Below are 15,985 nucleotides of genomic sequence, written 5' to 3'. Positions count from 1 at the left end.
AGCGTTCCCCTGAGGGAGTTATGTCAATCATTGAGATCGATTTCCCCCTTTCTCCCACCTTCCCCCTTTTGGTGTCATTTGTAATGGTGCTTAGGAATATATATGGCAGGGTACATGGGGGTAAAGAGGGAGCTAACAACAATTGAATACAAGGAGAAAAAGGCTCAGCTCTTGTCATTGAACTATTTTGAAATGTTATACTAATAAAACTTGTCTAAAAAAGCATGCTTGCAAATAGTAACCAGAACATGGCAGATCTGTTGGTCCAGATGCAAATGGAAACATTCAACTTATTTAATTTCTCCTATGTATTGTTTCCAAAATTAGATTCAACCAGATCGAATCGTCAAAATAAAATTTTAATACATAACAAATTATACTGCGTTTCTATTTGCAATGTAAATAAATACTAATTTGGTTTTTCATAGGCATGAAATGTTTGACATTTGTCCATAATGGAGGCTAAAGTGTGGTATAACAAGAATTGACAGGTAATTGGTTTCCCTTTATAAACACTGTCTACAGTGGTCATTACCAAGGCTTTTAGAATGTGGTTTCTGATTTGCTGTGGACATGACCATAGACAATTTCCCAGGAGGTTTTTGTCTTTGCTACCTTGCTAGCAAATAACCGATTGGGGACATTGCTGAGATACAAGAAATGAAGCTTCACACATTTCCTCTAAGTTTTATCTTATACTCAGTAAACGTTTGTTTCTGCTTTTTCAAGATCTGTGATAAATGCCTACTGGACGACGGTGGCGCCTTGAAAAGGTGAGCTCACGTGTAAACTCAGGTCATCTCAAAGAGGGCTTGTGGCTCTGAGACCAAGAGCTCTTAACGCTGTGACCAGAGATGAAAGTTCTCCACGGAATGCCATAGTCACTCTGTAGTGCTATGTTTTCTCCTGTGGAGATACAATGTTACATTCATGATTTTATAAAAACATGGGTTAAGTTTAACCAAGGGATACTTTCTTTCTTACCAGGGCTACCTTGAAGATGAACTTTTACAAGATTTTGAGCCAACTAAATAGCAACAGATGGATGACAAAGACATGTAAAACTCATTAAATAAAATTTATTAACATTAAATAAAATTTATAAAAAAGGTTTACATTGTAGAAAATCAGCGTGTAGTTCTGGCTCGAAGTTTCTCTAGTGTTTTCTGTGGGTGTAAAGAAAAAAAGCCAATTAGAATGAAAGTTCTGGCTACCTTTAAAAAAGTGGCCCTGGGAAAACACACACACCTTATGGAATTCTCTAGCCCTTGCTCTATTTTGGGCATAAGCTTCTTGTCTTGCCTTTCTTTCCCTTTGCTCTTTCACTTCCGCTAATTGATTATATGACCTATAAAATATTGGAATTAGATTAACAGACAATATGAAAGGAACTTAAAAATTTTAAAGTGTACATTAAACCAAGTTACCTTAGAGTCCTGTGGTACATGAGGGCTTCTTCTGATTTTCTGTCTTCAGGGAGAGAGACTTGACTTTTCAGAGGATTTGCAGAAGAGCCTGAGAGAATACATTATGTTAGAGCCATTTTTAACTGAGAAAAGCCCTTAGGACAAGAACCTCGCTGGAACATACCTGTAGGCTTCACAACCACTGGAGGGTTTCCAGTGACTCTTACACCACGCTCCTTTATTCCTTTCTGTCTCAGGGTCGATCTTGCAATAAATGGTTTTTTCCTTTTTAAAAATGCTTCTTGTAAACTCTCAGGCACAGTTGTAAGAGTTGTAAGAGTTTCTGTTTCAAAAGGAAGCAAATTTGGAACTGCAGTGGCTGCTCAGCAGTCGTCCCCCCAACACCCATCCAATTGTACTGGACATCCCCAAGCCTACCTGTTGTTGATGCTTGCTTCCCAGAAGGCTCTGTAGGTGGAGAGTCTGAACTTCCTGTTTCTGGCACAAGGGGCAGAAATTCACTCACCTAATTGTAGGAGAGACGGGTAACTAACTTCCTGTTAAGTCTAGGTGTGTGTGTGTGGTAGTGCTTGGCTACCAACCGTAAGGTTTAACCTAACATGAACATGTGTTTTCAAAAAGCAAAAAGTTTTAAAACACAGCAGCAGACATGGTAGAGCAGAGCTAGTTTGGACAGGTTTACTCATCCTAAGGCTGAGCAGCCACACTTCAGAACGCCAGCCAATTCTGCCTCATTCAGTCCTATGAGGTGGGTGGAAGTGAACATCTGGGTTCTGGAGATCAAGGGGAATAGCCTTGTCTTCTAGAGCAGCTGGTCTTTCAAACTACTCACCTCAAGCTTAGCAGCCCAACTGGAAACCACTGCACCCAAGGCTCTCCAACCCATGATGGCCTAATGAGGTTTTTCTGGAAGGAGCCAGGGTTATCCACCCCCAGCAAAACCAAAAACCCACCCAGCCATCTCTGCCAGATGAACAATGTTGTATGCCCTATATAGAATTGCTATGAGTCAGAACTGACTCAAGTGATTAGGTATTGGTTTTAGGAGCCCTGTGGTAAGGTGTTGGGCTGCAGGCTGAGGAAGAAAGGTGTAATGATGGTCATGCCAAGGAAAGTGGCGGCCATGTGCACCCCATTCACTGCCTGCTGTGTGCCCAAAGACGGCCATTACATAAACAGTGGAGGCAGCAGCCATCAGACATTTCGGAGAGTGGTTCCCAAGTTGTCTGCAAAAGCTACACGTGTGAGGTGTGCCATTTATAGCAAGGTGGTCAGGGACCGGTCATGGGAAGCCTGGACCGAATACCCCAGCTGCACTTAGACCTTGTGTTGCCCCATAACCTCCAGAGCCTATGTAAAAGAAACTGAAGAAAAACCTGAAATGAAAACAAACCAGCAACCAGCGACCTGTTTCTAATTCTTAGTAGGTTGCTGAATATAAAGGAAGGCCAGTACATGCACCTAGAAATCAGTTTACCTCCTCCGTCTTTTCGTGTAGAGTTAAGTTTTCAAATTCTACCGCTGTGTCAGCAACGCTGGTATCACTGGTGCTTACTAAGGTAAGTTCTGGTTCCTCCATGATGCCACAGCCAGACTCTGTCTCCTGTGTAGTGCGATTTAAAAAGGGAGCCCTGTTAGAAAATAGTCTTAAAAACACAAAATGTGTAAAGAAAGCATAATTTAGCTGTAAGACAATGCAAGAACTATATAATTCAGTGACTAGGGTAATAGGAATCATTGACAAACAGCTAATACCACCAAAATGAACTTGAACCCTATCTTTAAGTATTTGCTTTTGGACAAAAATAGGGTTCTAACCCAAATAGTTGCCGTTCAATAGCTACTTTCACAAGAAAGCACATATACCCAGTAAAGCAAATTCAGGCTTTGGGCAACCCCAAGGCACAGCAGAGCAGACTTCTAACCCTCCATCAGTGTGTTTGTTTAATGGCTGGTTTTTCAGCCTCGTTAGCAGCCAACCTTGCTTAACACTGCACTGAGGGGATGCTAACAGTGGATGACTTAAATATGGTGCCATCATATGGTGCCAGTGATCCTGGAAAGGGTCACTTCTCTGGGAACCCGGAGGAAGGGGAGCTGAACTGAAAGGTGAAATTTGGTGAAATTCGCTTCCAAGGTCAGCTTTCAGGTGAAGTGTAGTGACCTTGGCAAACGAGCTTCAGTGTCGCAATGGTGACTGAGCTTTGTTGCTTTTCCTGAAGTTTGCTTCAAAACAGCCTTTCCCCAGAAGGGACTTGGATGCCACCAGTACAAGACCGATTTCACTCACTCACCCAGGTTGGAACTGAGCCCGGCACTGACAACGAGGCGGAGCTCAGGAAGAGCTCTGACGGTGCTGGCTGAGAGAGACTTCTTAAGTTTTCTGGAGTTTCCCTTTTAAAAGTTGGCATCTCAAAATGGTTTTCGTTTTGACTAGTTAATAAGGGGGGTGTCAGAAGTGAAGTTCCCATCTCCACGGTTCTTACGCGTAATTCCGAGTCAGTCTCTTGTGCGTATGGATTTATGTCTGGAGGCTCGTCTGCTGCACACTGATCAGCTGCAATGGCTCCTTGGTTGTCTAGCAGCGCGTGAAGCCCTCCTTCAGGGACTTCTTGTTGATCTCTTACTGAGCACGCACTAGAGGTAGAGCCACATGGGGTGCTATGTTGTACGTTTAACTCCCTAAAGACATCACCCTCATCAGATGCACTTAACCAATGTTCAAGACTGACTGGGAACTGAAGATCTTCCTTATTTGGCAACATTTCTTCAGAGGGGTAGTTCTGATTATCCTCGACTTGAGACGAACCGCCTGCTTCAATGCTAAAAACACTGGGGAGATCAGCATACTGGCTCCCCCCTTCTACAGAAAACTCTGGTGCAAGCTCTTGAAAAGATTGTTCAGATCCTGCAGTAAAATAGGTTTAAGAAGTTTGTTAATCATTCCTGTATGTCACAAAACATGGATACATAAACAATCTAATAAGCTGAGTAAATTGCAAATAATAAACCTTAAGCTCTACATTAAGTGATTATAGGTTGTTCTCTGCGGTTGTAGGAGTAAAAACGCATGTATGTAAGAATGAACAGAAAGCTAAAGAATGGTTACATGATCCTCAAGCAATTCTTTAGCTCATGGAAGGTTTATGGAGAGATGGAATGTAAGGAGAATGGTCGTTTGCCATGAATGTTCTGAAGCCCCCCATTTTCTCCTAGACTAATACATTATGAAAGGCACTGCGACAATTGGAAACCATGACAGCTTTTTCCTCAAAGAGCTCAGGGCTGACTTAGAACAAAGACCTTGGCAAGGTCCCTGCGATAGTTTATTGTGCCAGCCTGGTCGATAAACACAAGTAGGATTAACTGAAGGGCAGAGGGATAAATGGCTCGGTGAGCCTCGCCTTGCTTGTTCTGTGCCTCAGTTTAAAGGGGTACACTACCTGTGGGATGCCTAGCCTGTGGACTGTGTCACTGTAAGTTGGGTCCCTCCAATCCCACACGATTGGAATGTTCATCTCTGGAGCTGGGGACCGACAGTTGATGACAGTTGGGGACCTGCCTTGCTGTTTGCTGCCTGGAGATATATAGCCCAGCTCTCTCTACAGAAGGGGACTGGCACCTGGCGGCTCTCAAGCCTAAAAGGACTGCCAGTGTCTCACTGCTTTATAATTTAACTGTTAATTTCTTGTATTATCTATCTGTATATAATGTAACGGTTCATTTCTTGTATTTTATATCTCTTTATAAATATGTTTATATATAATTACTAGCAATCTGGTTTGTCTCTCTAGAGAACCCTGTCCAACACAGTCCCCAGTTCAAAAACAGCCGTTCTGGGAGAAAGAGGTGGCTTTCTGCCCTGTGCAGTTAGTCTCAGAAACCCACAGGGGCAGTTCTACTCGGTCCTGGAGGGCGGCTTGGGGTTGGCGTTGACTCCATAGCAGGGAGTCGATTTGGGATGTTAACCTGGTCATACATACTCTGAGCCACAAGAGGGGCCAAGTGGAAGTCACGTTGCTGGTCTAGACTTGCATTAGGAGAAGAACACACGCTGCTCCTCTGTCCTGTAAGAGAAACTGAGCCTTTGGAGGAAGCAGCAGTAGTATGTTGGCTTTGAGATGAAGACTCGGGGCCCTAGCAGAAAACAACAGAGGTTGAAAAATTCAATGAAAATAAACCTCACTGCCAACGAGTTGATTCCACTCACAGTGACTTCGAGACACAGAGCCACCCTTATGGGTTTCTGAGGTTGTAAATCTTAATGGAGCAGAAAGCTTAATCTTTTTGCCACTGACCTTGTGGTTAGCAGCCTAACCTATAACTCAGTAAACCACCAGAGCGGTTTTGAAGTATCAGCCAGTCCCTTCGGCACTATTTGGTGGGGATGGGGTTACGCACTGGGCTGCTAACCAGAAGGTCAGCGGTTTGGCTCCTCAGAGAAAGAGGATTTCTGCTTCCTTAAAAAGTTATTCTTGGAAAACCACAAGGGCTACTCATTTCCATAGGGTCACTATGAGGCAGAATTGGCTTGATGGCAGTGGGTTTTTGTTTTTTTTAAAATAACTATCAATTTGCTTATTCAAAACCTCATTCTTCCATTTCATTCAATATGAGACTTTAGAAAATTACCTAAAACACAAATTGTGAATTAACCTAAACTATAAGAGTTATGAACATGAGATCAATTTCTCATAAGCAGAAAAACAGGTACATTTAAAGTAGCTTTGGATATTAGGCTAAGGAAACAGGAAGAGCACCCTGCTTGTATCTCGGTCCCTTCAACTTGTAGGAACAGATTTCTTAAATTTTTCTAAAATCATATTGATTGGACTGTTTAAGGTAGAATTCCATTAAACAAACAAATGAGCCACTCACTAACAATGTCAAAATCCTCCTCCTGTGATAAGCCAGAAATCAGGCCGACAGGACAAAATTCAAACAGGGATTTGAATCACATGGGGAGCTTAAAAGAATAAACACGATGCCTTCATATGCCCCGAGATTCACTGACCTGGAGTAGTATGGGCATCGCACTTTTGAAAAAGGTTGCCACGTGGTTCTAATAGGCAGCCAAGATTAAGAATCATAGCTCTAATAGAAGAAAGCACCTAAACCTATTCTTGGAAACTCACTGCCATGGAGACTGTATTAACATACCTTGGAAAAGTTTCTGCTCTCTTGAGAAGTCCCAGAGGTCAAGGATATATCAAAGTCTAGACAGGATTCTAGGGGTTGAAAGAGCTGGCGATGCAAATTTGGAAAAGCGTGTTCCAATTCTGTGAAGTCTAGGTCAACTGTTGGAACTTTGAGGGGAAAAAAATTAATTTTAAGATTTAAAATAAGGCTTTGAAATTTGGATTATGAGTAAATTTATTCATAAAAGCTTTTGGAGGCAATGTCAATTTAAGTTCTAATTCTTTTCTTTTTTTCTTCTTTTATTACATTTTATTAGGGACTCACATAAGTCTTATCACAATCCATACATATACATACATCAATTGTATAAAGCACATCCATACATTCCCCGCCCCAATCATTCTCAAAGCATTCGCTCTCCACTTAAGCCCTTTGCAGCAGGTCCTCTTTTTTTTTCCCCCTCCCTCCCTAATTATTTTCATTATTAGCAGATGACTTTAAATGAAGTCTTATCGTGATAATTTCAAAATTATTTTTAAAACTTAGATACTCTAAGTGACCGAAATGTTCGACAAATAGAAATTTCCATTTCTGTGAGCCTCCAACATCTTCAACCATCTCATTTTATCTTCAACAGCACTCTTTCACAGTTGCCCATTGCTTCAAGGCCAGTAACCACCCACACCCACACCCACACACACCCAGGCTCTCCCACGGGCAGTAGGGCTGCCGTAGTGAACAGCTAGCAGCTTGGCAATGGGTGGAGAGGCACCTAGGTCCCCACACGTGGCTGGTGGCTGGGATCACCTAGGCTCCTCATGCAACCTAATGAATCGGCCACCCTCGCAGGAGGGGCACCCGAGAGGTTTCCACTGATCCACCAAGTTTAGGGGAAGCTAGAGGGTAAAGGAAGACTTGCCAATCAATCTCGTTTAAATGTTCTCCAGTCAGTGTAGATGACTCCAGATTCCTTTTCTCATTAAATCCTCTCAATGCTTGTGTTATAACTGGACCGCAGCAGCTTATAAAAGCATCAAGTTTAGAAAACCACTATTTAAAACTAAAAAGGATGAAAAGTTGCAAACCCCTAGTTACGTACCCTTACTGTCAGTTTTTCCAGGCACCACACTGGCTTCATTTATGTACTTGTCTATGATCTGCTGCACATTCGTCTGGCCCGATGTCAATGTTTCCAGCACAGGCAAGGGAGGCTTGTGGATGTCAGAAGATCCCTGCCTCTGATAAGAAGATTGTGTGGAAGGAGTAACAGTACTTGTAAAACTTGTCTCCTCTTCCTTTGCGGGGGTGGATTCTTGTTGGCTACGGTCCACCTGCTCTGCAGAGGACTCTGGAAATGGAATCGAGTCAAAGAATTCACTGCCATGGCCGGGTCATTCCTGAGAGACATGACAATACGCTGGCGGATAAGTGAACGGGAAAGCGTGACAGTGAGTACGTCGCAAAGTTGTGGTAAGGGTCCACAGAGAACTTCTGTAGGTGTGCAGGCCTCTGGCTGCCACTCGTATTTCGATGATTAAATTGCTTATGATTCTAGCGTGGACACTTTTACTTTGGGGGCTGTGTATGGCAACAAGTTTAGTGTTTTAATTTTTAACAGTTTCCCTGGAATATAATCCACGAATCATACAATTCATAGTTAGAACATATTAAATGGGGTGTGCAGTGAACACTTTACTTTTGAGATTTAAAGAAGTAAAGCTTCCTCCCACTGCCATAGTAACTCAACTGTTAGTGGTATATCAATTTGCTTACACTCATTCTGAATGTTCTTACCTGGATCAGTAGGGCTCAAATCTGTGTTTTCATAACTTAAAAAGCTCCCAGTAGAAATGGTGATTGAAGATAATGGCTCATGAGACATCTCTTGTGTCTCAGTCTAAAAATCAAAGGAGAAGATTAGACTATAATACAGAATGTACTAGCAAGGGAAAAATGACATTTAAAATGGAGTATAGTGAAAACTAAAAATCATCAACATCAATTCTGAGCTCAGGTCAAGTGTAGAAAACCTTCAGGGTTATCAAGGTCAGTAGTAAAACTTTCTCATCATTGCTCAGACTGATTAGCACACACACACGTACCATTTACGCCATCAATTACACACACACACACACACAATTTTATACTACTGCTTCCTCTCATTGCTCAGACTGATTAGCACACACACACGCGTACCATTTACGCCATTACACACACACACACACACACACACACACACACACAATTTTATACTACTGCTTCCCAGAACGATGAAGATCATGCATCAGGTAGACCGGAAGGTCCTCGGATGCTCAGATTTGGCTATTTTCATCATTGATCCACTTCAGTAAGCGCAGATCTCAGAGAATGAAGCCATTGGCTAATATTAGAATATACAGCCAAATAGCGCTTTTAAAATTGTAGCATATGTCAGATGTTACTAACCTTACTTTCTGGCTTCAGAGTTGAACCCAGATTCGCAGGTGCTTGTTCTTCCACAGCATGACTTAATATTGTGTGATTCTCAGCAACAGGATCCTTGGCCTCGACTGCAAAATAGATTTGAGTTCAAACCCGTCCCACCTCTTCCACCAACCAAAGTAAGGTTTGGGTTAGGACAAATCAATTCTTAGCACCAGAGGGCAGGCACCATTTCCTGCGATTTACTTTCCTAGTTGAAGAAAATCATCTTATTATTCATTAAAAACATTCACTAAAAATATACTTTCCACTCACTCTCTCACTCACTCATTCACACTCACTCACTCACTCACTCACTCACCCTCCCACTAACTAACTCTCTTACTCACTCACCCTCCCACTAACTCACTCTCTCACTCACTCTCACTCACTAAAAATAAAACATACTTTCACCTGGAAAAGTTGCAATTGTCACTGTTATTCTATGCATAAAACTTTTAAGGGAATATATGAATACTAAGTCTTAGAGCGAGAAAATAACCGAGGGGAGATGAAAAATGTTCTTGTCATTACAACTGAGCAAGCATACTCAATCACAAAAGATGCATGATGAAAATACAAGAAAAAACCCCAGTGTAACCAGTGGATACTTAGGAATGGTAGCACAGGGAGTAACTTGTACTACTTTTTTGTTTTAACTTTACTTTTTAATGTTTTCAAGGTTTACAATGAAGGTATATTGTGTTAGTTATGAATTGTTCCTCATTATAGTTAAGATATAAAAACACTTGCTGTCACATTATAGTAATGCAGGCATTCTGAGACGGTTTTCTTTATGCTCATGCCAATGTTCGAGAAAGCTGGTGGATCTAGGCATATGGCAATTTGTGACTAAGAAATAGAACACAATTAAAACTGCGCTACCAAACATATGCTCAAAATAATTTTTTACATTACATTTTTTCCGTGATACTATAGATTACACAATTATGTTGAAATGTGTGTTTAAACATTTCTTAAATGACGACAACACATGTATGCTTGTGTATATATATCCCCCAAATTCCCACAAACCATAGCTATACATAATATAGATATATTAATATGAAGTATTAATAGTTACTGTCATGTATTACATCTAAATACAATTTAAGGATTAAGATCAAGTAACTGATCTCAGGGATCTCCATGTAACCTCCTCTCTGTGGGGACAGGCAACAGGAAGATGGGTGAGGGGAGACGCCGGGCAGTGTAAGATAAGATAAAATAATAAATTATAAATTATTAAGGGCTCATGAGGGAGGGGAGAGCGGGGAGGGAGGGGGAAGGAAAAAAAGGAAAGTGAGCTGATTCCAGGAACCAAAGCGAAAGGCGAATTTTGAGGACGAGAGCAACGAATGTATAAGGGTGCTTTACTCAATTGATGTATGTATGGATTGTGATAAGAGTTGTATGAGCCCCAACAAAAGGATTTATTAAACAAACAAACAAACAAATATCTGGGGGAAAAACACATCAAGTATTTTACCCCATTCAATTAAAAAAGTAAAAAGACGGTGACCCAATTAACTGAGCTGGCTGTTTGGTAATGTGGATCCCAGCGCTCCCCAGCACTGGGAGGGCTGCGACAGAAGGTGCCTACACTTTACGTTGCACTGGGGCTGAATGACAGATGCTGCTCATTGCCAGGAGGGTGCTGAGTAATTTCTTTCTTTTAAGGAAGCAGTAGGCCCAATATATTGGGAACCTATGATTCACATTAGCTGAAATTTTGAATAAGTTAACCAAGAGAAGGTAAAATTCCGGGGGGAACTCTACAGAATGAGCCCATCTCCTAAGCAGGCAGGCACCACGTCCTGCTTTCACTGAAAAGCGAAGCCTCACTTCATGCGCTCATTCCACAGCAAAGGGCATGAGGTCTGGGTTAGCAGGGCCTCCTAAGAAAGCACAAAGAAGTCAGGTGAGAGGTGGAGAGGAAGTGAACAAAGCAGGAGGGAGGAAATGGGGAAGTAACAAAACCGAAACACACTGCGTGGCTCTGGGCAGGGATAAGAAAGAAAAAAGCAGCCCCTGAGAGACTGAAGCCAAGGGAGAACTGGGCAAGGTGGTCATGTTGCTAGGGACTGGCCAGCAACTCACAGCAAGGTCTCGGCGCTCTCCCCTAGGCCTCAGGCACTTCACAGAGCACAGTATTAGACAAGGCTACTAGGTGACCAGACTACGTGTAGTCAAGTCTCAATATAGACAAACACATGACCATTGTTCAAAGCACACAAATGGCCAAGCACTACCTCATCCTGGCTACTGGGCAAATGCTGTTCTCCAATTACAGACTTGGCCTGGCTCCACTCTTCCAGGGCCCCCTGGACACTGGAGGTATTCAATACTAAAGTGACGCCTGCATGCTGGCAGCAGTCAATGCACAAAGCCCTCGGAGCCTTCTCCAAATCACATGACACAAGTCCTTTTCCATGACAAGAACCTTTCAGGTGGTTCCCTGGGGTCTGTGGTCTCTCATTGCAACATGTCAAGGGGCCCACCTATGTTCAACTACATGCGTTATTTCTGGTGGCACTGACAGGTAGAAAAAAGAAATCAAATATCAAGTGGATAAATCTAAAAGAAGAATATAACAGTTTTACTTTAAACTGCTTTATTATAATTCAATAGAAAGTATGCCATTTAGAATTTTTAAAGATTATTATAGATATAAAAGCCAATTTTTCTATAAATCCTAGAAAATTTAACTCACTTTTCATTACATTAAGTTAGTTACAAACTAAACAATAATTATTCAAGTACTTCTATTATAGCTAATGTAGCAATCTGGTTGGAAAACTAATTACTCCGCAAGTGCCTTAGAGCCCATGAAGCAATAGTAAACCTGCCCTGTAGGGTCAGAATGCAGGATTCTATATACAGGGCAGCGAGTTACGTAACCACCCGTTTTTAAAGGCAAAAAATGCACATTGGGTGGTAAGATGAAATGATTTCAGGCACTGTTTCTAAAATTATCTTTATTCTCCAAATACTTGAAAATAAACGTAAAGAAATTTAGAATGCCAGATAAAATTTAAGGATAATATTTAATAGTATTTGATTAAATGTGGATCATAACAGATTCGAACACAAACTATGGAGAGGCTATTAATCGTATAAAATGCAGTCTCATGTATTTTCTCCTAGTACTTATTCAACCATTCAAAATGAATCATACTTTCTAAATAAGCTACATTTCCTTCATTCAACCTTATATAAAAATAACACATGCCACTGATTAAAAAAACTTTCTAAAACATGAGTGCATATGACTTAAAGCTCGCTCAAAAAGAAATCTGTAAGAATACTTTAGCGATTCTCATTCCAGATAGGTTTCTACCCAGAGAAAAATTATTCTCGTTTATTTTATCAACTGCATAGAACATAGGTTCCCAAACTGATTTCGCCTACCATACCCTTTTCAGGAAACCAGGCACGGAAACACTTCTGGCACAGAGGTACACAGCAGGGGAGCCCCCATGCATGTTCCCCTACCCCTAACCCTGGAGCTCATCTGCCAGGCAGTGGCACATCAAAGCATGTTATCTTTTTGTATGCACCCTGGTGCACAACAATTTCATTTCCCAGTCACTGGTCTCTCACCTGCTTCATCATCGCCATCCCTGCAGACATTCTTCTGAGCACCTGGTAGATGATGACCAACAGAGGTAAAGTCCAGAGAGCTATCAAGTAAACTATGTTCTCGGCTGATGGAGACTCGCATGGGATCTCTGTCTTGATGACAGAAATCTCTTTTACCTGGGAATGGAAAAAAGAAAAATCACCGCATTAGATTTCCACTTACTTCTCAGCCCTGCAAAAAACCCCAACAAGCTCACTGCCATCCAATGGATCTAATCCACGGCGACTCTTCTACGGGGCAGAGCACAACTATCCCTGGGAGTCTCTGAGCCTGTCACTTTTTAATGGGAGTAGAAAAGCCTTAGCTTTCTCCTTCGGAGCTGGTGGTTTCAATCTGCTGAACTTGTAGTAGCAGCCCAATGAGTTGTAACCACTCCAATGTAGAATTAGTCAAAACTAAAATGGCAGTTCAGATTACAGATAAGTAACTAAGTTTGTATACTAAGGTGGCCAAATAACCAAACGAATTCAGCATTTGTGTAAAACAACTTGCCAACTTTAAACATTGAATCTTTTGTGAACATCCAGCTTCTAAAGCAGTGGTTCTTAACCTTCCTAATACGGTTCCTCGTGTTGTGGGGACCTCCCCAACCATAAAATTATTTTCATTGCTACTTCATCACTGTAATCTTGCTAATGTTATGAATCAGGCGACCCCTATGAAAGGGTCATTCAACCCGCCAAAGGGGTCGCAACCCTCAGGTTGAGAACTGCTGTTCTAAAGAGCCCATGTCTCAAATCTATAAACACTGCACAAAGGAAAGGCTTGTTTTTTGTTAAGGAATGGCCATTGGTTCTCCTCACATCTGGGAAATCACGACTATGAAAGTATTTGCTTACGAAGAAAACCAAAAGAAACCAAGTTTGTAGCGACCTTCTGATGTGTGTAGCAAGAAAATAATAATTGCTTGTCTTTCACTCAGACCTTCAATTATTTTACTTCAGTTTTTAGAAGAAATTTTAAAGGACTCATTTATTTTTGCTCTTGAAAATGTACAAAACAGAATACGATCTCAATTACACCATTTCTACATGAACAATCCAGGGGCTCTGTTACATTCAAGTTGAACCCCCATCCTCACCCTCCTTTTCTAAATTATTCCTTGTGCATTAACCTCCACTCCCTGCCCTCCAATTCTTGGGTAGTGTTGTATCATCATCAATTTGGTCTGAACAACTCTTTAAAAGAATACAATGCTCAGTGCAGACAGTCTTCTTTTTAACAAAACCTCTGCTTTTTAATACTAGCTTACACACCAGAATTGACTTAGCACAGGAAAAGTACTCGGGGGAACTAACCAACCATTGATGGTATTATATAGAATAATAAGCATTCATAACATACGCTTTAAAAATTTTTTTAAAAGCCCAAACTCACTGCCATCAAGTCAATTCCACTCACAGAGACCCTGTGGGACAAATGTAATTGTCCTGGTGGGTTTCCAAAATTGTAAATCTTTACGATACTGGGAAACATCTTGCTCACACAGAGTGGCTGGTTGTTTCAAACTGTTGGCCTTGCAAGTAGCAGCCCGATGTGTTTGCCACCCTAACTGACCTGTGTAATTCTAACTCTGGTTCAAATAACTATGCTGTCCTTGGTTAAGAAATTGGCAGGAGGGTTTATTCTGGGAAGACAGAGAATCATAGTTGGAGAAAACAAGGTGTCCATGAGGTGCTCTAGTGTAAAGTGTGCCAGTTCGTGACCTAGGGGTGGGTCCATGGGTGTGGCTCACTTTGTGACACATTACTGAAATGAACATTTAAGATCTGTACACTTCTCCAGATATAAAAGTAAAAACAAGCAAAGGGGTGGGAGATCTAAGAAAACCTGAAAGCTGGTTTGTTGTGCAAAACCCCAGAAACACTTGGAGCAGGTATTATAAAAGGAAAATGTAAATGTGAGCCATGGAACAAGAATGGGGGAAAATGCTTCAAAGAAACTACTTGTGACAGTCAGGCGCCCCTCCATCCCTCCAAGCCTGAAATCCCTGTCCTGCAGGGCCAGGCGCTGAGCAGAGAAGCCTTATCCTTGGCAGAAATCAAATCTGAGACTTTGAACTCAGGGCTACCAGGCAAAGAAAGGAGGTCAGGCTTAAAGGGAGTGGCAGGATGGTCCCAGCAAAGCAAGGGGATCCAGAGAAAGGCTGCATTAACAGTGAGGTCTCCAGCTCCCCCAGGTCTGGCCCCGTGCCACCAAGAGCCAGCCTGCATCAAAGCTTGGAGGGTCACTTTTTGAGTAAATTGAACTATATATTGCTTCAGTTAAAAGAACTACAGATATTAAACCCAAAGACCCCAATGAAAAGCCAACTTTTTCCGCGAAGTCCAATAGTAAATAATACCGAATCACACATTGAACTTCCACCTTGTCTTTTTTTGCACGCCACTCAGTATACAAGGCAATAGTGAGAAACTTACTAAATGTCATACAGTCAACAGGAAAACCTCAGAGCAACATCAAACATGCACGGGATCAAAGCAAACTTAAACACTAAACACAAACATCCAAAGGAGATACGTAATATTTTATATTCAAGGAACAAAAGCCCTATGCTATGAAAAGGGGGGAACAAACAAACCCCAGGAAAGATATTAGAAAAAGTTGCTGTTACTATAACAGTGCTGTCATTCCCCAGAAATGAACAGGAAGAAAGGTAATAAAAGCAGAGCAGTGTTTCCTCTTGTATTTATTATCACCTCTACAAGGCACAGTGGGTTGTGTTGGTTGCTAATCCCCACAAGGTCTGCATTTCAAAACCACCACCTGCTCTTCGGAAGGAGGCTGAGGTTGTCTGCCCCAGCAAAGGTTCCCAGCCTTGGAAACACTCTCTGTCCGCTGGTCACAATGAGTCAGAACCCACTCGATGGCAATGGGTCGGTAGTCCAGTGGATGACGTGTTAGTCTGCTAACCAGTTCAAACCCTCGGCCACTCCATGAGGAAAAGATAAGGCAGCATGCTTCCATAGAGACATACAGCCTCAGAAACACTATCAAGCAATTCTACTCCATACTCTGGTGTCTCTACAAGTCAGAATAACTCTACAGAGTAGCCTTGGAAAAACAGTCTTCTGAGGAATGTATCCCAAGGGCCTCTGTCATACACACAGGAAATAGGTGCATCTGCACCCACCAAAGGAGCCCAGGTGGTGTAGTGGTCACAAATTGGGCTGCTGTTTGACACCACCAGCTGCTTCAGGGGAGAAAGACAAGACTTTATTGTGCACAGATTTACAATCTTGGAAACCGGCAGGCAGTTCTACCCTGCCCGGTAGGGTTGGAATTGACTCGATGACAGTGAGTGAGTCTGCATCCA

At 41.9% G+C, this 15,985-nt stretch overlaps 1 protein-coding gene and 4 non-coding genes across 9 annotated transcripts in view; 2 read left to right on the top strand and 3 right to left on the bottom strand.

The window, feature by feature from the left end:
* The first annotated feature begins 525 nt into the window (after positions 1-525).
* LOC142447711 (small nucleolar RNA SNORA32) lies at positions 526-646 on the top strand. The gene has a single exon (XR_012784371.1). It is a non-coding gene; the product is annotated as a small nucleolar RNA SNORA32 (small nucleolar RNA).
* Positions 647-793: 147 nt separating this feature from the next.
* Positions 794-922, top strand: LOC142447639 (small nucleolar RNA SNORA25). The gene has a single exon (XR_012784305.1). It is a non-coding gene; the product is annotated as a small nucleolar RNA SNORA25 (small nucleolar RNA).
* A 108-nt stretch (positions 923-1,030) lies between these two features.
* Positions 1,031-15,985, bottom strand: part of CEP295 (centrosomal protein 295) — a 53,424-nt gene continuing 38,469 nt past the window's right edge. For 4 of the 5 annotated variants that reach the window (XM_075546451.1, XM_075546452.1, XM_075546453.1 and 1 more), the window contains 13 exons: positions 12,630-12,785; positions 9,012-9,115; positions 8,361-8,463; positions 7,666-7,914; positions 6,588-6,733; positions 5,411-5,564; positions 3,722-4,335; positions 2,905-3,030; positions 1,845-1,932; positions 1,591-1,749; positions 1,428-1,515; positions 1,249-1,348; positions 1,031-1,166 (listed from right to left, as the gene is read on the bottom strand). In XM_075546451.1, the coding sequence (XP_075402566.1) occupies positions 1,128-1,166; positions 1,249-1,348; positions 1,428-1,515; positions 1,591-1,749; positions 1,845-1,932; positions 2,905-3,030; positions 3,722-4,335; positions 5,411-5,564; positions 6,588-6,733; positions 7,666-7,914; positions 8,361-8,463; positions 9,012-9,115; positions 12,630-12,785 (2,126 nt within the window). In that variant the 3' untranslated portion in view covers positions 1,031-1,127. Of the gene's footprint in view, positions 1,167-1,248; positions 1,349-1,427; positions 1,516-1,590; positions 1,750-1,844; positions 1,933-2,904; positions 3,031-3,721; positions 4,336-5,410; positions 5,565-6,587; positions 6,734-7,665; positions 7,915-8,360; positions 8,464-9,011; positions 9,116-12,629; positions 12,786-15,985 lie in introns of those variants that run through there. The other variant, XR_012783948.1, reaches the window with a different exon arrangement.
* Positions 8,572-8,642, bottom strand: LOC142447733 (small nucleolar RNA U2-30). Its single transcript, XR_012784391.1, has one exon. It is a non-coding gene; the product is annotated as a small nucleolar RNA U2-30 (small nucleolar RNA).
* Positions 8,827-8,906, bottom strand: LOC142447734 (small nucleolar RNA U2-19). Its single transcript, XR_012784392.1, has one exon. It is a non-coding gene; the product is annotated as a small nucleolar RNA U2-19 (small nucleolar RNA).

This window comes from Tenrec ecaudatus, chromosome 4, assembly GCF_050624435.1.
Source record: "Tenrec ecaudatus isolate mTenEca1 chromosome 4, mTenEca1.hap1, whole genome shotgun sequence".
In the NCBI taxonomy this organism is placed as follows: domain Eukaryota; kingdom Metazoa; phylum Chordata; class Mammalia; order Afrosoricida; family Tenrecidae; genus Tenrec; species Tenrec ecaudatus.
The sequence above is the reverse complement of the archived record's forward strand: the minus strand, read 5'-3'. Positions and strand labels throughout refer to the sequence as shown.